The 19966-nt window shown below is 35.8% G+C and overlaps 1 protein-coding gene across 5 annotated transcripts in view; it reads left to right on the top strand.

Annotated features, from left to right (window-relative positions):
* BRWD1 (bromodomain and WD repeat domain containing 1) overlaps window positions 1–19966 on the top strand; it is a 56853-nt gene that overhangs the window by 10071 nt on the left and 26816 nt on the right. For all 5 annotated transcript variants that reach the window (XR_011740008.1, XM_071811147.1, XM_071811142.1 and 2 more), the window contains 19 exons: window positions 714–784; window positions 1943–2043; window positions 3227–3267; window positions 4494–4592; window positions 5468–5618; window positions 6216–6350; window positions 7748–7876; window positions 9177–9402; window positions 9826–10011; window positions 10722–10905; window positions 11718–11808; window positions 12741–12881; window positions 15366–15451; window positions 16291–16486; window positions 17461–17577; window positions 17689–17796; window positions 18178–18302; window positions 18396–18478; window positions 18916–19027. Coding sequence is in view for 4 of the 5 variants with exons in the window: in XM_071811147.1 (XP_071667248.1) it covers window positions 714–784; window positions 1943–2043; window positions 3227–3267; window positions 4494–4592; window positions 5468–5618; window positions 6216–6350; window positions 7748–7876; window positions 9177–9402; window positions 9826–10011; window positions 10722–10905; window positions 11718–11808; window positions 12741–12881; window positions 15366–15451; window positions 16291–16486; window positions 17461–17577; window positions 17689–17796; window positions 18178–18302; window positions 18396–18478; window positions 18916–19027 (2382 nt within the window). In the remaining variant the exon portion in view is untranslated. The remainder of the gene's footprint in view (window positions 1–713; window positions 785–1942; window positions 2044–3226; window positions 3268–4493; window positions 4593–5467; window positions 5619–6215; window positions 6351–7747; window positions 7877–9176; window positions 9403–9825; window positions 10012–10721; window positions 10906–11717; window positions 11809–12740; window positions 12882–15365; window positions 15452–16290; window positions 16487–17460; window positions 17578–17688; window positions 17797–18177; window positions 18303–18395; window positions 18479–18915; window positions 19028–19966) is intronic.

Below are 19966 nucleotides of genomic sequence, written 5' to 3'. Positions count from 1 at the left end.
GTCTCTATATTGTGTATCATACAAACATGAGAAATATTGAGATGTTTAGTATATTTCCTTTGATAAACAGAAAACACTTGAACAGAAAAACAGCAGAATGATGAGTAGAAACCTATAATGCTCGTAAGTGGCACAGTTTGCTGAATTTATCCATAATGTAGTTCATAGTAGCTACTTTCAGTGAGATTATGGCCATGTCAACTGGAAGAATGTGTACCTGACTTGCAGAACAGGAAACCAGTCCTTTAAATTACCATGTGCACAGTGTTGAAGAACTTTTATTTACTTCTGTAAAATGGTGTGATTTTGTACAGCATTCTGCAGTAATGGTATTTGATAGACCTTATGTACTGTTGGTGATTTGTAATGTGAAGGCAAGAGTTCAGTACTTTGTGGATATGTTATGAAGGTTGTATATCATACTTAACAAAGGATGAGAGAGAATAAACATTCTTGGCATGTCATTTTATCCTTACGAGGTAATAGCATCTTGCAGAAAAAGTCATGAGCTGTGCGGGCTTCAAATATCATTTGTGTATGTGTGTACAGTAATTTTGAAAAGTAAACCTTATTGCTTATCCTCCTGCACAAGATTTACAGATGGTGTTGTATGTATTTAAGAAGTACCTGTTACACAGATGTTTGAAGAAATGGACCTTTATGTTTTGAAATGTTGACAAAGCCAATATTTTGTGGCATGTTTTCTTTTTAAGCAATCGGCCAGTGAAATTCACAGAGAAACCTAGACCAGGGGTTCAGATGCTTTGTTCTTCATTCAGTGTAGGTAAGTTGTGTACAGATTGAGTTTAGCATTGTGATTTCTCCTCTTTCCCATATGTATTTATTACAATACACTGGTTGTGACAACTTTAAGATATACAAAAGCAGTAGCTGTGTAATCAGTAATTGTTTATATGTGTATTGTTAGCCTATGACATAATTAAATAATGTAATTTGCCTTAGTTAACAGTGAAAGACTGTAGAACTAAGTGATACTATTTTCCTTTAGCCACTGGTGATTTACAGAGGTAAAATGCACCTGATGCTCGTTTACTTTTTATCCATCTCTACTGGATTTTTATTTTTGTTCAACCCGTTAGAATAATGTCAGGCGTTTGCAAAGTTCTTTAGGTTACCACAGTCAAGAGCGGTGGAAGTGGTTACTCCCAGTAGTAGGAGCTCCTGATTCTGTGCCAGCTATATGCAGGGATGGACATCAAGATCCCTTCTTTCTTAAGAATCCATAAATGTATCTATAAATGTATTTCACTTCAGGCTTGTAGTTGTCTTTCATTCTGATTATGTGGGTGACTTGTGGGAAGGCCTACTGGTACCAGACAGCATGAACATTAGAAGAAACTTGAGAATTTCAGAAATGAAATAGAAATCAAAATATGGCTTGTTAATGTTGTCAGAATATAGCCATGGGTTGTGTTTGGGTTTGCGGGTTTTGTTTGTTTGGGTTTTTTTTGACAGCACTTAGGTATGTCAAGAGGCAGATCTTAATATTGCTGCCAGCCCAGCTAAATACTGGTGTACTTATGCTGATTTGCTTATGCATCTGCGCAGTTCTGAAGCAATTCACATGCTACAAATGAGACATGCTACAGTGACAGATTCAGCTGGATAATTCTGATGAGGACTTGCTGTATTCCCCATAATCAAAGGCTTTTATGTGCAATTAGTAGTGTAGTAGTAGCAGCATTCCTCTAGTTACATATTTTAAAATCTTCGTAACATAGAGTTAGACTATTTTTATTATGGCTGAAAAAGTTTTCTGGGGCAAGAGGAGGATCTGCTTCCACATCTGTATGTTAGTGGAAGAGCATGAGAAATGCAGTGCTCTTCAGATTATTATTTTTTTAAACTAAGCATCAGAGGAATATTGGTGATCTGTTTTAATTTCTTATACAGTAGCTTATTTATTGCTTGATTTTTACAGGTGGTATGTTTTTAGCAACTGGTAGCACTGATCATGTCATCAGGATGTATTTTTTTGGCTCTGAAACACCTGAGAAAATAGCTGAATTGGAAAGTCATGCTGTAAGTAAGATTCTTAGATTTGATAATTGGTCACCTATCAAGCAGTATTGAAGTTGAAAGTTAATGTTGTTAATGTCATACATCTCTAATTTTAAAGTGCATGGTTTGCTTGGTTGCTTCCCTCTGATGTAAGTGTGCCTTGCCACCCATATATTACACATATTATATGCTGTATACAGGAAGTAGATAGGCTGAGAATGTGTATATCATTACTCAGGTTATTTACAATTTGACACCTTTTGTGTTAAATCTTTAAATGGGATTGAGTTTCCAGGATTTTAGTTCTGTTCATCTTGACCTTTATTTATGTTTTCAGGGGCTGTGCAAACTGCTTCATACTTCCTAAGTCAGCTTGCTGGTTTAGTGTTGTTTTCATATGTGTGTCATGTAACATGTGGTGTCTTTACTTGTGTTCTTGATATAACTGATACCTGTTAGGAGAATAACTTCTTAGATAAAATATGTTCAGTTTTTTATTTGTGTACCTTAGTCTAGTGGGCTCTGCCATCTAAGGAATCTTAGAAGCAAATGAGCTTATGCTCATGTGCTGAAAGCTGAGACTTTTTTTTTTTTGGCCTTTGATGCACAAAGAATCTGTAGTTTTACTGTAGAGATTTTAGATTTAGTTGAATCCTTAAAGCTCTTTCAAGGGCAGCTCTGAAAGTACTCATCTTCTTTTTGTTTGCCTTAATGTATTTTCTCTAATACTGAATCTGACTTTAACCATTTAAGTTATAGTGATAAGGCTTGATCAATATGTATTTTGTATGTAGAAGAGACTTTCAGCTCTGAAGATAAACTGATCTGAGTGTGCTATCTACTTTTTCTGTAGTTCTTATTGTGATAAAAATGAGTAACTAGTTGTATATTTCTTGAAGGAACATGTAAGTAGACTTGGGAACAACAAAGTCCTCTTGATTGTAGTATGCATAGGATATTAGAAATACATATTCAAATGTGATTTAATTGTTTGCCAAGTGGACAATTATTTCACCTGCCCACTCTTCATATTTAATTGGGTCAGTTTTTTAAAACTTGCTTTTTAAATGCGTTAGTGGTTAGTGAATTCTGGGACTTGGTTCAACTTGCAGTTAAAACTGTTAAAAATTTGTTGTTTTGGATTTGTAAAAACTGTATTTCCTGTTTAAAAATGTAATTTCTAACAAACTACCTTTTCTTGCAGGACAAAGTGGACAGCATTCAGTTTTCTAACAGTGGTGATAGGTATGTTGAGAGATGCTCAATTGTGAACAAACAGTTCATTATTTCGGACTGGAGGTTTCCAGTAAGGAAATTCTCCTTATTTAGAACTCAAAGGGGAAATTTGGACTAATTCAGGAAAGCATAGTTAAGTTTCATCTGCCTGTCTCAGCTATTAATCCTTGTTAGACAGTGTCTTTGGACTGGCTGGATTTTAGTTTGCTTACAGGAATGTTACCACTTTTTAACATACCTGACGTATTTGTCCCTTCGTAAACCTCTTCTTCCCCCTCCTTTCAGTTTGAGGGAGTATTGGATCAAAATAGGAAATGGGAAAATCCAATGCAAATTAATGGTCTAAAATAAGTTTTAATCTTCTTAATTTTTTGTTCTAGCCTACTTTTTTTTTTTTTTAAGGAAATTTATTTAACAAAATTCTACAGTTGTTTGGGGGTGGGGGAATGTGAAGGGAAGTGCTGTGTAAATTCCATTTGTAAAAATTCGCTCCCTTTCTAGTAGCGAATGGAGTCAAATTGATCTCTGGCCTATCCCTAATGAAGATGTGGATTTTAACCTTCAGGGTAGACTTACATCTGCAACCATAAGATGCAACTTTATTGGGTCCTTTCTTTTCTTGAAAGCCAGATAACTGTGACTAAGAAAACTAGAAATCTACATTCAGTTTGGAAGTTGTAGTTGTCTTGCTTTTGAATGTGTTTTTCTACAATTATATGGATCTTTGGGGCCATCATGTTGCACTGGTCTATCCATGTTGCTTGCATGAATTACTTCTCAAGGCAGTGCAAAAAAGTCAATACAACTGCTCTTTTTGTTTGGTAACACTTTCTATGGAAGATGTTTGAGATTTATAATTATTGTTAAGATGAATCATAGCAAACTAGAGCACAGTCTGACACACAGACTTTTCCTGGGGGAGGTATGTCAACTGTCTTTCTCAGACTTGTGATTAATGGACTAGGGAGAATATCATTGAGTATCTTAAAATGTTTTGGTTCCTCCCTTAAGGAATTTCCATTCTGCTGCATTGACAGTTCAGCAGTTCATGAAATGGAAGCCTGAACTGACGTGGTTTACAGCTTGGTATCTTAAAGTAAACCACTGATGGTCTTCTCTTTTATGCACAGTTGTTCCCTATGTGTGTCATGTCTGTCCGTCTTTCATTGTAGTGTTTTTCAAATTGTGGTGGTGTAACTCTGAATATACTTTAAAGCAAATCCTCCTCCTTCAAGGTTCATAAGTGGCAGTAGAGATGGAACAGCTCGAATTTGGCGTTTCGAGCAAGCAGAATGGAGGAGTATCTTGTTGGATATGTCTGATCGATTACCAGGGTAGGTGAAATGTTGTCTTTTGTGGGTTTTTGTTATTGTTGGGTTTTTGTGTCCACTTTTGTAGAACTAGGCAGAAATGAATTTGTAGGTGATAAAACAGTGGGGTGGTGGGGGGAGAACAAACACAAAAAATGGACCTTGGGTATACTAGTTTATTGGAGGGTGATTGCAAGCTCTTTTTTGATGCAGCATGAAAAAAGAAAGTGTTTTTACTAAGAAAGGAGGAGGTATTAATATCTGAGATTTGGTTATGGTATCTTTCTGGGTTAGTATGTACAATTGTGTATAATTTAGAGAGAGTCTTTGTAGGAGAGGCTACTAGTTGATGTGGAATATAGATAATGCTGTGTGAAGAAGTGTTTCAAAAAAAACTTGTTCCTTTAGTTGACTAAGATACTGAAAGGGAGTGTTACAGTTTCCTATAAATGTATTTTGGGGAGAGAAACAAGGAAATAGATCGAGGTTAATACGAAATATTATCTTCAATATATTTATGTTGGGAATTGAAAAAAATGCTTTGTTAACGTAGAGGTTAGCTTCTGAAACAGTTTATTTTTAAAGTAATTATGTTGCGACTCGTAATTGTAGAAGAGATAAGACTCTCTGAAAAAAGCAAGCTTGTTTGCCTTTCTTCTCAAATGGGAAAGAGGTTATCATGTCCTATGAAATAAGTATGCTAGAAATCCAGATTTGCTTAATAGTTAATTGCACGAAAAGAATCAAGTGTAAGGACAAAAGTTTCAAAACAAATATAATTCCTAACTTCCCTTCTCTTGTACGATTATTAACATGGGAAAATAGGTTATTTTTCTGTATTTTGAGATTGAAATGGGCTAATTAAAAATACCTCGTGCCTCTTCAACTCTTTAAAATAGTGATACATGTTCAGAAGAAGACAAATTTATGAAGCCTAAAGTAACTATGATAGCTTGGAACCAAAATGATAACTATGTTGTTACGGCTGTGAATAATCATCTGCTGAAAGTTTGGAATTCCTGTACAGGGCAATTACTTCATGACTTGGTGGTATGTAATTTTACTTGATTTTTGAAATACATTGTCTTCCTGAAATTGCGATGACATGTGCCTGCTGGGTTTATAATTCGATCTGATTTGTCTTGAAAGCTCTATATGAATGATAAATAAAGTGCAGTGTTTCTTGGATTTTTTTTTTTTTTTAACCAAAACTAGCCACTTCCTTGTGCATTTGAACTATCCTTTCCCTAGCTGCTGTGTTGAACCTGCCTCTCCTGTGGAATAAATAGAAAGTTTTTTTGCAGTGACACACTTGTCCATGTAATAGTTCGCTGTCCCGTGGAAAAAAACCTCTGTATTTCTAGAGTTTTTGCGTGAATCTAGAAAATTATTTAGTTTAGAATTACAGTCTTTCTGGCTGCCTGGGGTTTTCCCCTACTTACGTGCCATGAGGAAGTAGTCCAGATAGATACACTGTGGAATTTGTAAAAATCCATGTGTTTTGGAGGCAGCTTGTAGATGTCTAATTTTCCAAGAGTCTGAGTGTGAGGAGATGATAGTACAGTGCTTTAGGCTCCACTGTAAATATCCTCTTGATGTGGATTTATGTCCTCTTGTTTGCACTTGATATGTGATTTTAAATTCTAGGGACATGCGGATGAAGTATTTGTCTTGGAGACCCATCCTTTTGATTCCAGGATAATGTTGTCTGCAGGTCATGATGGCAACATCTTTATATGGGACATTACCAAAGGCACGAAAACAAAGCATTATTTTAACATGGTAAGACCTTTTTAAATTTTTTTTTCTTAACACACAGCAGTGTGTTCACATACTAGTTTAAGGAGTACTCACTAACATGCACACCCCCTGCACTTTTTTTAATTTTTTTTGGGGGGGGGGCAAAAAAAACCCCACCAATAAAAAAAACCAAAACATAAACAACTAAGACCCACCAAAAAAAACCCCAAACCAATACAATTTTTGAGTTTGTATTTTCTTTAGAGCTTTTACCTTTGAATTTCTTGATTATTGTAGTGTAGGTGGAAAGTGACCAGGAGCCATTTTTAACAGTTTAATGTGGCAGCAAAGGAGGGCTGGGATTGCCTCCCTTGTCTGCTCCCAGCTGCCCACTACCATTCTTTGTCTTCAGTCAAGTGCCTCTCACTGAAACTTCTACAAAGCTGAGTCAGTTCACTGATCTGCAGTGGTAGTCCCCACTTCCCTTCATCACTGCTTTCCTGCAGGGTGTCGGAGTTGAAACCAGTCAGGGAGGTCTCAATAAACTGAGACAAGGAAGATAAATTTTGAGAACTTGCAGTTGGGTATGAGGAATGTGAGACATGGGGGGAGGAGCACATGAATTTACTTTCATCATAGTCAATGTCTGAGCTTTTCAGACTTCACATGTTGATCAGGACTTCTCTGTTTGTGATGTGTTGGGAGGAGTTGACACCAGGGCTTTTCCACTCTTTGTTACTGAAGACGTTCTTGCACCTCATTCATAGTATCGGTTTTCCTTAATTGAGATCAGGCGCCATATAAAAGACTGAGAGGTCCTGTTTTAGACCATCATTTCAAGAGTGTTATTGACAAATAATAGTGGATCAGTGCAGTTCTTGAGACCTCCAATGGCATTTGCTCCATTTGAGAGTTTGTGATTAACATTTTAAAATAGGTTATTTTCTCTGAGACTCTCTGTTCCTAATAATTTTTTATTTTTTTTTTTTTTTTTCTGGCTACATTCAGTAGCAAAGTGATTTTTTTTTTTTTCCTTAGCTTTAAGATTTGTTGTGCTTTTCTTGAAAGTGGTTTAACAAAATCAGTATATATTAGCTGCAATTTACTTTTAAAATTTACTTTTAAGCAGTATACTAAGAGCTAAAAATCTTCAAAAAGCCTTTTATTTTTTTTTTTTTTGAAATTCTTAACAGTAAGTTTCCATACCCTTTAATGCATCTTTTAAAATTGAGTACATCTTATGTAACTATATGGTTCAGGACTTAAACTCATTTGTCAAGGGGAAAAGGAATAAACTGAAGTAATGGAATTATTTTTGCTTTGAGTTATTTAAGAGATGAATGGCTGCTTTTGATAGAGTAATTAATTTTTGATGCTGCGTTATTGTTTGCTCAAAAAAAAAGGTCACATAATGTTGAGTTTCTTTCCTTCACATCTAGATTGAAGGCCAAGGACATGGTGCTGTTTTTGATTGTAAATTTTCACCAGATGGGCAGCATTTTGCATGTACAGATTCTCATGGGCATCTATTGATATTTGGTTTTGGCTGTAGCAGGCCGTATGAAAAGGTAAGTTCAGCTTTTTATTGGAACTGTTTATTCAAACTTCTTACTCAGATTAGTTACATTCACTCTTCTAAAACATGGTATGTAAAGAAAAGTTTTGTATGGGTACAGGATCTAAATATAACAGGTTCCTTGGTGTCTGTGAGTTCTCCTGTATGTATGGTCCTGACACAGGAGAAACAACCAGTGTCCTAACATTCCCTTGGGAGTAGCTTTCAAGAACTTTTCTGGAATACATGTTCATTTTCCAGCCAGCTAATCTGCATGTTAATTGTTCAACCCCCAAATTATGTTTCTTTCTAATTTCTGAAAATAGCTTAATGTTTAAAGAATGGACTGGATCACAAAGTTTATTGCATGACTACCTAATTAACAAAAAAGGCTGTTTCTATGTTAAGAATAATTTGCTGGTTTATTTCAATTATTGGAACTGGCAGTTCTTTCTACCTTTCCTTATTCAAACCCAAATACACTGTAGTTATTTGTTTAAAATAAGCAGAAGTAAATATTGATCCAACACTGTGGATTTTGAAAGGTTAGAAAAATGTGCATGGGATAAATCTTTTGCTTTTTTGAGCAACCTGTTTCCTTTTTGTTTTGATAGATACATGTGTTTCTGTTTTTTCAAAATAGCTCTCAAAAGTGCAGTTCTGGCCTATGCCTATGCTTTTCTTCAGTTCCCCCTAAAATTTTTTAAAGTTGCAATGATAATTCGATATTTGTCATTTTAAATATTTTTTTTCTTACTTTACATTCTTAGCTGAAATTGAGATTTATTCAATTCATCTTGCTTATAATTTCTCACAGCAAAGATTCTGACTGTGATCTAACACTTGTGTAACTGTCTTCCTTCAACTGCATGGATTTAACAGACTGTTTGAGTTGCAGAAAAAAATTATGGTGGACATTGCATGATTAAGAAAGAACTTTATTTTGAGAGCTTAAGTTTAACTTCAGATAGTTATTTCCTTGCATGGAAACCAAGGGAACTTTTCTTAATGATATTGAAAATATAGAATGAGATGTAGAATGTTTTTAAAATTAAGTGTAAAGTAGTGTTTCTGCTTAAGTTACCTCAGTTGTTTCCTAAAAGGATATTGTTGCCTGCAAAAGCACTCAAAAATGAGAGTACTGCAACACCCCTACAGGTTAATTGTAGCTATGCATAACTTCTTATTGGGAACTTGCGCTTGGTTTTACCTTTAAAGAGAGTTTAGATATTTTAGTGTCACTTGTTCTTTTCTGTTATTTAGCATATTTGTTTTTTTCAGATCAATAACATAAAAACTTCATTTCTTTCTAGATTCCTGATCAGATGTTCTTCCACACTGACTATCGGCCACTTATTCGAGACTCTAACAATTATGTCCTAGATGAGCAGACTCAACAGGCTCCTCATCTTATGCCCCCTCCCTTCTTAGTAGATGTGGATGGAAATCCTCATCCAACAAAATATCAGAGATTGGTGCCAGGAAGAGAGAATTGTGCAGATGAACATTTGATTCCTCAGCTTGGATATGTAGCAACAAGTAAGAACAGTGTTACTGAAGACCTATGTCCAGAAGTTAGAATGGGAACAGAGTAGATAATGACATAGGTTATTAAAAAATGACTTTGTTTTCTCACATCTTGAAAGGTCCCACAGGTTAATAAGATTTTAAACAAGAAAAAAACCCCACAGTTGGTTGTTCAAATATGTATCTAAATTCTTCCAACTCGGGACATTCTGATTCTATGATTTTCTGTGGGCACTGACATGCACAAGGTGTGTTTGAGTTGTACACTTCATAAATGTCTCATTTGGAATAAGTCAGTCAGATCATTTCAAGAATGGATTTCATTGTGTTTAGTTGTAGCATGTCTCTTTGTGATGTGAACAATGAGATTAAATAATTTGCTATAATCACTTAGTTAACTGAAGCCATTTGTTTTATTTGCATTACACTTCCAAGGTGACGGAGAAGTGGTTGAACAAGTTATAGGCCAACGGTCAGTTGATCAGGATGAACAAGGCTTGGAGCCCAGCATTCTTGATGGCATGATTAGACAATTACAACTACAACAAGATCAAAGAATTGGAGCTGATCAAGAATCTGCTTCAAGTGGTCCACAAAATGGGGAAGGAACACCTAGAAGAGGTGAATAGATGCTGATAATTGTTCTATCTCAATTTTTATTATGCTGTGTGAAATATTTCGAACAGGTTTTATGTTTAATGTTGTTTTGGGGACTAAGATTCCTTTAACACAGTGATATCTAGTTAAGATGTGTCTTATTCATTAAAACATTGCTACACTTGTGATTAAATTACAGAGCCTTTAGCTTTTCCTTTTAAAGACCATTAATTGTATTTCTTCTAGAGTGCTACATCTTTAATAACATTTGTAGAGTGCTCACACAACACTTATAGGAGCTACATTTGTTGTCCTCTAAAGTTCGCAAAATAAATATTTTACCATTATTCAAACTGGGCTCCTCTACCCTTTCTTTCTGGATTTAAACCAAACACACTTCTGATCTGTGTGTGTCCTTGTAGTTTTAATTATGTATGCTCAGCTCCAGGAAAAGTGCTTTGTAGAACCTTCACTAGCCTCAGAGCTGCTAAAGTAGTTCAGAAAAACATCTCTGTTACGTTATACTTCCTTTCACTGTATTAAAATTGTAGAAGAAATAACCATTTTAAAAGTACATGTGTAATCTCACGTGATTTCCTGAAGGTGGTAACTAATCATATACATACAATCGTGGAGTTAAAAATATGTAAAGTGTTAATTTGTTATCTTTTAGTATGAAGAAACAAGGTTCCAGTTCTCTGTAGCCTGGGAAAAACGTTTTTGTATATTTTTAGCTTTTAGAAGGCCAAGTTTTGACATCCAGTCTCCTCCCAATATTGGTCTACGACGTAGTGGACAAGTTGAAGGCGTGCGTCAGATGCATCAGAATGCCCCACGAAGTCAGATGGCTACCGAGCGAGATCTTCAGGCTTGGAGACGAAGAGTTGTTGTACCAGAAATACCACCAAGCTTATTCAGGTCTGTGAACAGCTTGCAGATATGGTTGGAGAGAACACATCATGTTATTTTTTCTAAGTCTAGTGCTATTAGACTGAGGGTAAAATAGATCCGTGATATAAATTTCAATAGTGCAGTGTTATGGTCCGCTGTGCTTAAAAAGTTCTACTTGTAAAGTCCGTTCAACAAAAATAAATGGAAATTTCTCTAGTTTAATATATTCTCCCATATTTCAGTTATTTGAGTCATCTTAGAGGACAACTGGATTGCCTAGAAAATTGCTTTTTCCAAAACAAAGGGGTATAGCTTAAATTCATTTACGTGAAAGAGTTCAGAGAGATTGTGCTTTTCTGAGACCTTGTGGGGGTGATGTGTTATGACGAGAAGCAGCACTGAGCACCTGAAATACTGAAACAGCTGTTCTCAAAAGTAGTATCAGTATGCATCTGTGAAAAGGAGTAGTATCAATAGCTAAATATTTCTTTTTAATGGTTCAGCAATGTGTGCTCCCTCATCTCTGAAGTTTTAAAAAAACTTTCCTGGTGTTGGGAGATAGAATGATTTGAAAGGTAAGAATGTGGATTAAAAATGGGGTTGAAAAAGTTTATTATATTCTGATATTTGCAAGGAAAACTTTCTTAGTATCTTACTCTACCTGAAAATGAGAGGATGTGTGTTACAGGTTTTTGAGCAATAATAATGTCTGAAATTAATAATGGAATGGAATTAGGTGTTAGGGTTTTTTAGACAGATCCTTTAAAGAGAATGGATCATTTAACTTTTCAGTATTGTCAAAATAGATGTAGAGTTAGATTTTCATTACTTTCTCGTAGGAAGCAGGAAGACTATCGAATTGCAAAAGGGGAAGAAGAGAGAGATCTTTATGCAACAGAGAAGAGAAAGTCATTCGAGTCATTGGAAAAGGTATGCAGCAGCTTTTAGGAAAATGGGCATTCTGTGCCCAGGGACAAGGGATGGTTTAAAAAATGAAAGCAGACATTTCCGAAAGTATGGTCTTCAAAGGATCCTACTGGTTCAGCTTCCACTTATTGCAGGATGAGGTTTTATTTCTTTTATGAATACCTACTGTTATATATACATATATATATATATATTTTATTTTTTTCAATTGTGCCTCCTTCCATCTGTGTTATTTGGTAGTAATTTTTGAAGGCAGGCTTGACTTCAGGCCATTCTCGTTTTATGGCAGTTCAAGTTTCAAAGACAGTTGTTGCAGGTCCTTGCTAAAGTGTTGAGGTATTAGGATGTTCAAGGTCCTGTATTTGAAGAGTTACAGGCTCTATCGCTATTCCCTTGCCATTTTACTTTAGATTACTATGTTTTGTGTATGGGGCAACTTTTTCAGACTTACCCTATTTTGAATTATTTTTTTCATTATCTGTTGCTGATTTTATAAGATAGTGACCCTGATTCACTGTGTCTTGCAGCACAAAACAATTTGATGCAAGAATTGTACTGCATGATCCCCTTAACTGGGAGGAGTTGAGGATTTCTGGTCCTCTCAGAATTGCACACTGTAGGCAGTTAATGTCTTGATTCTGTAAACACTCTTATCGGGTAATGTGAATGAACCTGTCACAGTAGCTTATACAGAGTAATTTCGTAGAATAACTATTAAATCTCAAATTGGGAACAGCAAATTTAAAACTATTGACTTACAGGAAAATTATTCTTATGAAAAGGAGTTTTGACATGATCAGGTTGTGATGTGATGAGGCTGTTTCAGTTTTTACGTTCACCAGTGCTTTTAAGCCACCCTTTCACCCTCAAAATTTTGCTACATATGTACTTTTCTGTAACTTCCTTTTTTTTCTTTTACTTCCTGTATAAATCAGAGTGATTCTGAGTCTTCATTAATACAATCTAAGCGTAGACTGTATAGACGGAAATATGCCAATTACCGAACACGGAATAACATTGAACAACTGGAGTCCTCTGATGAGGAAAGAGATAACTGCTTTGACTTGATAGAGCAGGTGAGTTCTCTTCCAAGTTCTGTATTTTGAACCTGAGTTCTTCAATAAGTGAAGTTTGATGTAAATTTGCCTTTTCCTCTTAAGCAACCAAACAAAAAAACCCCTCTGTTAGCAAAGAAAATATTTCTGTAAGAATCATTATAGTTAGCAGTTCTTAGACCTATTTATCTATTGTCTTAATAATGACTATCTTTCCTGTCATTTTATAAATGACTGAACTGTTTTTGCTGAGAGTCTCCTAAACCAAAGCCACAGCTCAAGGCACTGATGTACAGTGTTGAGGCTGGTTGAAAGTGAAATCTGGACTTTAGATACATCTTGCTGTTTCTCTGTGAAAACCTTCCAAATTTGTGTGCACATCAAACTGGAAATTTTGAAGCTTCTTGATAAAGCATAGTTACAGTCTGGTAATCTGATTCTTCCACAGTCTGGTTATCCTGACTGAGTCCTGGCTTGGAGTGACACAGGAATTTGCTGTGGGTAGCAAGAGCTTTTGGCTGTTGTATTATCAGATGTACATCAGTGGTAGGGTTGTTTAGACTACAGTTTGACACAGATGAGTGATTTAGGGTCCTGCTTGCTGCAGAGCAGTGTTTAGATCACTTAAAGAAAAGTGTGACTTAACAGAGTTTGATGGCAAGGTTAACTCTATTACTGTGTGGAGGAAACATGCCAAGCAGAATGAGGTGAAAGTTGCTTTAGAGTGATTTGTGTAGGACAGAAGATGCAAAACGGTAGAGGCAGGCCCTCCTGTTGGGTCATGAGGTTCAGAATGGACCTCCTTGCTTTCTAAACTTGTTCTCAGAAAGGAGCCTAGGTGTGGCTGGATCTAAACTTAGCCCTAGACTTGGTCAGCAGTTCATGTCCAAGAGACACAAAGGGAAAGCAAGTAAGGGATTGTATGTGTTTATGACCAAAAGATTGTATGTGCACATCTGATTCTTTATATTGCTTGGCTAAGATTTCGAAGCTCCATCATTCTGCATCTCAACGCTATTGGTCTCCAGAGGTCTGGTGCCAGGTCGCTCTGAATCCTAGGTCTCTCAAGCAAACTTTCAGACATAAAAGTTAATTGGCAATGAGGATGGGATCCTAACTGTCTCAAAGCAAACTCTCAGGCATCAAAGTGCATAGAAATAAATAACTGAACGGAGTAGTACAGCAGCAGGCTTGGCTCAAGCTGGGTGTTTTTGCAGAGGTGCTGAGCTGAGGACAGAAGCCCCTGGGTAGTTTATACCTTTGCAGACTATTTACCTGCCCCTCACACGATGGTTCAATTCAGTAGTAGTATTTGTTTCTGGGGTCTTCTTGCTTCTCATTGAATCCTTTCATCATCTACAGACAGGCTTGTGTTTTGTTTAGCTGCAAACATTTTTAGTCTGTACTTGCTTCATACTGGCTCTGAAGATGCTATTTTGTTCAAATTAATCCTGTTTTACTCAACAAAGTGCAAAACAGACCTTATCTTGCAGGTGTTCATGATGTTCTGTAGCTGCTGTGTTTTCATTATGTAGATGTAAGTTTGGTGAATATGAGAGGAACTTCACAACATACAGTTTAGGATTTCAGCAAACTTGTCTAAGTAACATGAAACAGACAGTGTATTAAAAATCACATGACCTTATAATTCTAAGTTATTCTATTTAAAACACATTTACTTAAGCTAAATTATTAATATAAGACTTAAATTGGGCTTATCCAGTGATCTCTGATTAGTGAAAGCCCTACAGCCCTACAGCCATGCTTGTCTAGCAGGGAGAGCTCACAGTAGCTCACCCAGGCTGTCATATCTATGGACTAAAGTGGTTGGCTTGTCATCTGATTGCACACAGTGGGAAAGGTCTGCACAAGACTCCTTGTACCCACACCTTGCTGGTGTTCAGTGCACTGTTCTGCTTCCTAGTGGGTTTCCTAACAGTTTTTGGCTTGGCTGCAGCTCAGGCCTTTACCATCTCTGGAGTCTGGACCAAACTGCTGTTGGTTTGGTTGCGGGGGGAAGTAGAGTACATCTGCCACACAGCTGTCTGGCCTTGTACACAGGGAAATAGTCTCAAACTGGAAAAGGGGGAAGAAGTGGAAGGAGTGGAGAAGGCTGGACTTGTTGGACGTGTCAGTTAAGGAAAAATGGTGAAGAAAAAAGAATTGGCTGCCACTTTGTTCTGATAAAAGATGTGAACTTAGACTAGAAAGAACATAATTAGGGGGATATAGATGCTGCTTTGTAAAGGGTGGCTACAGCGGATGAATCCATACGTGGCTAATAAAATGTTGGTGAATGTACAGAAGTTAATGATTTTCAGTGCACTGTTAACTTTAAATCAACTACAAAAAAGTATTACTTTAATTTCTGTTTTAACAACTCCTTTTACCAGATTTCATCCTAAATTGATAATATGCAGACATGAACAGAATGGTTTGTTTCCAGCCCTTAAAATATGTGCTGTGAGAAAGTTTTGGATTGACTCTGCATATTTTTAATTTCAGGAAGCCAAAGAAAGTGAGGGCTCTGACTCATCTGATGAGGAAGAAGAGTGGAGAAGTGACAAGAAAAGCAACAGTAATAGTTCTAGGTAAAAGCAAACAAACAAGTCCCAGCTTTTACTGTAATGAGTTTTACTTGAATTTTGGCAAGTTAAAAGTTGTGTGGAAGTTCTGTTGTGCTTTGTATGTAATAATATTTTGTGGAGTACTGTACTGATGCATTGAATTGTTATTTAGTGTTCCCTTTGACGAAAACATTTCTGTCTTTTAATGCAGTTTCAGATTGTCTTGCTTTTTTACTAGGTGGCAAGGAGAAAGAAGATAGTCTGGAATTTTTTTTTATAGTGTATTTTGTTCTGTAGCACTTTTGAGGGATAGGGGGTTTTGGTTTGTTTGGTTTGAGTTTTGTTAGTAATGCAGCAACAATCAGTTGCTTGCTCTTACAAAATATTTGGTTGAGAAAAATTAATTTTGAAAATTTATTATTTTATTTAGAACTGAAGTTACAGACAATTTTCAATCACTCTACTATGTTTTAGATATTCTTTCTAGAGCTCTGTAGTAGTAGAACTAAAAAATACTGAAAAAGAGACAAAAATAGATATAAAAAATAAAATGTGAACCTGTGAGATTTGTATAACTGTCTTTAAAGAATTTTAGTGTTTGGATAGTGTGCCCTTTAGAAAAGGCTTTTAACTAGTCCAGAGTTTCATTGCACAACTTTCTTTGACTGATGTTTTTTTAGAATTCTTCAGACCTGATATTTTTAAAAAACATGCTTTGAATTACTGTGTTCTTAAAACACTATGTTAAACATCAAAGAGCAATCTATATCTGCAGATATTTGTCTGAGAGAATTTAGCATTCTGGAGTATTGACAACTTGATTCTGTGTTTGCATTTTCCCTGACCCCATCTGCTATGGACAGTGATTCTTCAAGTAGGTACTCTGACTGGATTGCTGATTCAGGGATTAACCTACAACCTCCTGTACGGACTTCTCGACGGAAAGTGCTCAGATACTACAGTACTTCAGAAGATGAAATATCAGCAGAGAAATCATCTCCTCCAAAGAGAAGGAGAAGAAAAAGGAGAAAAAAGCCCAAACCAAAAAAGCAGGAGGAGGTATTACAGTTAAATTATTCTACTAATTCTAATAAATTTCTCTTGTAAGTTTTTAGACCTCTTCACTGGGAAACTTTAAGTAATTGTTGTTGCCACTGGGCAAGGAAATCGGTATCACTACGTATAGTGTGTACGTAGTTAATTTGACACCATTGCAAGCGCAAGGTGTCTGCTGATTTGTGTGGAAGAATCTGCATACTGAGTCAAGTCATTTTCACTTTCAGATAAAGAGTTCTCAAGTTTTCTCCTATCAAAGGAGAAATGTGATTATTAAGTAGCAGAATATTAGACTAAAACCCTGTTAAACTGTCGCTTTTTAAATAACCTATCTTTTCAAAAACTTAGGGCCTCTAGTAACTGTATTTATGGTGGCCATTTATACTTGGGTTGAATTTTTAATTTTAAGTTACAGTAATTACTCTTTTTTTTAAGTTACTGAAATTTGTAAGTTAATTTAGTAATTATCCTTTAGGTTTCAATAGATATTTGCTGGTTTCTACTACAAAAGGGCAAACAGGTGTTTTTTATTAATGTTTGGGGTAATTTTGGTATGTTTTGCTCTCCATCCTTTCACTTCTTCCAAGTATTCTCAAAAATATATTTTAAAAACTGGTTCAATATGGATATTTATTGTGCAATATCTCAATTTTTAATATTCAAATAATTTCTTGCAGTTTGATAGATTTTTAATTTGATACTAAGAATGCCATCTAAATAATAAAATTTTTTTTCTCTGAAGACATGGGTAATAGTAACCTTGCTCTCTCAAATCTTCATATAGGGAGAGGAATGCTTAGTATTAGTACTACAAATAGTTACAACGTAAGCAAAGCCTTGGAGGAATTTTGCTGGTACATTTTGGAAATGTAATACCTTAAGCTTTTGTCTGCCAAATTAAAATCGAACAAGTTGTTTTGATGTCGTGTCAGCAGTATGTCCACTATATCTGATTTTGCTCTCCGTTAAATGTGAAGGCTAATGCTCCAACACAACCAGTAAGCTTGGAAGTGTCTTATGATTGGCACCCTCCCGTTTGGATAACAGACACAGCTCTTCGAAGATCCCCTTTTGTTCCGCAGATGGGTGATGAGGTAGGAATATTGGTTAAAATCTTTAAATGCTTGTGTTAACTAACATTATTATAGTTTCTAAATACAGGAAAACATTTACTGTTTGGGTGTGTGTTTTTTTTTTTTTTTAAGGTAATATATTTCCGACAAGGACATGAAGCTTACATTGAAGCAGTTAGAAGAAATAACATTTATGAACTGAATCCACACAAGGAGCCATGGAGAAAAGTAGTTCTTAGGGTATGTCTGCACTTGAAGATGCTGTGGGTTCAATACTAGTAGTCTGTGAATGAAGAGTTGTGTTTACGCTGTTTACAAAACACTGATTTGTGAGGTTATGCCATTTCCCATAATGTTTCCCTGTGGAAACAATAGGGGAAACTGTCTTCAGCTACCAGAGTATCTTCAAACTTACCTGTGGGAAGGCTGGAGTATAAACAGCTGTGTTAAAATTGCAAAGTCTGACAGACTATCTTCCATGGAAATCTCAAGTACAATTTCAATATTTTTGGCTTTTTAGATGTGGATACAATTCATGTGCCTGGTTAATTAATTTCCAATTAATGGTTTTGTGCATAGTCCAGGAGGTAATAATTTATTTGTTTTGTTCTTAATCTGTAGGATCAGGAATTGGTAAAAATTGTTGGCATTAGATATGAAGTTGGTCCTCCTACATTGTGTTGCCTCAAGCTTGCCTTTATAGATCATGCCACTGGAAAACATACAGACAAATCATTTTCCATCAGGTATGTGCATCTTTATTTTTCTGAAAAGTATTTAAAAGTACGTTTCTTTTTCTAAGGTACACTCATGAAAGGGATTTTATTTTTTTTTTCTAGATACCATGATATGCCAGATGTTATTGACTTCCTTATATTACGTCAGTTCTATGATGAAGCACGGCAAAGGAACTGGCAAGCTTGTAAGTGCGTTTAGGTATTTGACTAAGTGATTTTGGAACCAGAAATTTTCCTTGACTAATTGCTGAATATGCTAGATGCTACTTGCTTGTAATTTCGGAGGGCTCTGGTATGTAAGGTCCCTTTGCCCATTAGAAATTTGAGCCTACTAACTGCTGTGCTAAGCATTTCGGAGGGATTAACATGGATCTAAGATAGTCTTCAAAACTCTAGAGACTCTAGTGTACCCTTTTCTTATTTCATAGCTAAGTAGCAAACTTCTTTAGATTTTAGCATTTATATGTTTTTGACATAGTAAGTTGTCTTTTATTGAATATCAGTGGATTTAGAACTTTAAACTGGAAGACACTGATCATGAGTTTTTCTACTAGCATATAGAAGAAGCGTAACTAAATAAATTTTCTTAGTGGAATATCTGAGCAGACTTCTTTTGCTTTAGCTGATAGATTCCGATCCATTATTGATGATGCATGGTGGTTTGGAACAGTGTTGGGTCAAGAACCATATCAGCCTCAATATCCGGATAGTCACTTTCAGTGCTACAGTGTTAAGTAAGTATAAAAAGACTTGGCACTTCTAATGTTAGTTGTGTGGGTTTCCTCTTACATAGCAGGCTTATTGGTATGAGAATATATAAATTGTTCATATTATTTTACTGGTAGTATTATCATGTTTTAATGCTTACAAGTTGCTAATCTAGCATAACATGAATATGTAATAACTTGTGGCAATTTTTTTTGTGGATATGGTAAAAGAAGTTATTGACCTCTTTATTATTTGTGAATCATCTTCTGTAAAGACTAATGCTGGATTGCTTCCAGGAAGCAAGCAATGCAATTTCCAGTGTATGCTAATTACTTCTGTTAATTCATAATTGGTTTCGGATCGGACATGCTGAATCTCTTCTGTTGTTGCTGAAATCGTGATCCTTATGCTTCAAGTTCCGGCACTTCAGTCTTTCACATTATAGTCCGCAGGAGAAAGTATACATATAAGATGATCTCATACTATCAGTTGAGATTCCTGTAGAGAATGTTTGAAAATGTTGCTCTCTTCATGCTTGCCACATGAATGTGAGGAAAGAATTTGAGTCTCTTCAGTACCTGGTATTATTCTGCCATATTCCCTGTTGTGTAGATCCCACTTGCAATTTCACCTTTTGATGTTCTCTTTGGGTGATATTTAGCTAGATAACTGTCAGGTAAAACAACACTGTGTTGCTTGTAAGAAACAAATCCCTTTGACCAGTCTACTTGTCAGGAGATAATACTGCCTAAATGAAGGCAAATAATATCAAATGAATTGTTCAAAACATGGCAAATTGAGCAAATCAAGGGTATTAGAGTAGAAAAAAAAACAACTACGTAAACAAGAAAGGCCAAGAACATCTGGGTCAAACTGGTTACAGGATAGTTGTACCCAGACCTTCTTTATGTATTCTGAAAAATGACTGCCTACTATTCCTTCATGATAGTTTGACATTAGTGGTG

The sequence above is a fragment of the Patagioenas fasciata genome, chromosome 1, assembly GCF_037038585.1.
Source record: "Patagioenas fasciata isolate bPatFas1 chromosome 1, bPatFas1.hap1, whole genome shotgun sequence".
NCBI classification, from domain to species: Eukaryota; Metazoa; Chordata; class Aves; order Columbiformes; family Columbidae; genus Patagioenas; species Patagioenas fasciata.
Note: the sequence above shows the minus strand (reverse complement) of the source record. Positions and strands in the feature narration are given on the sequence as shown.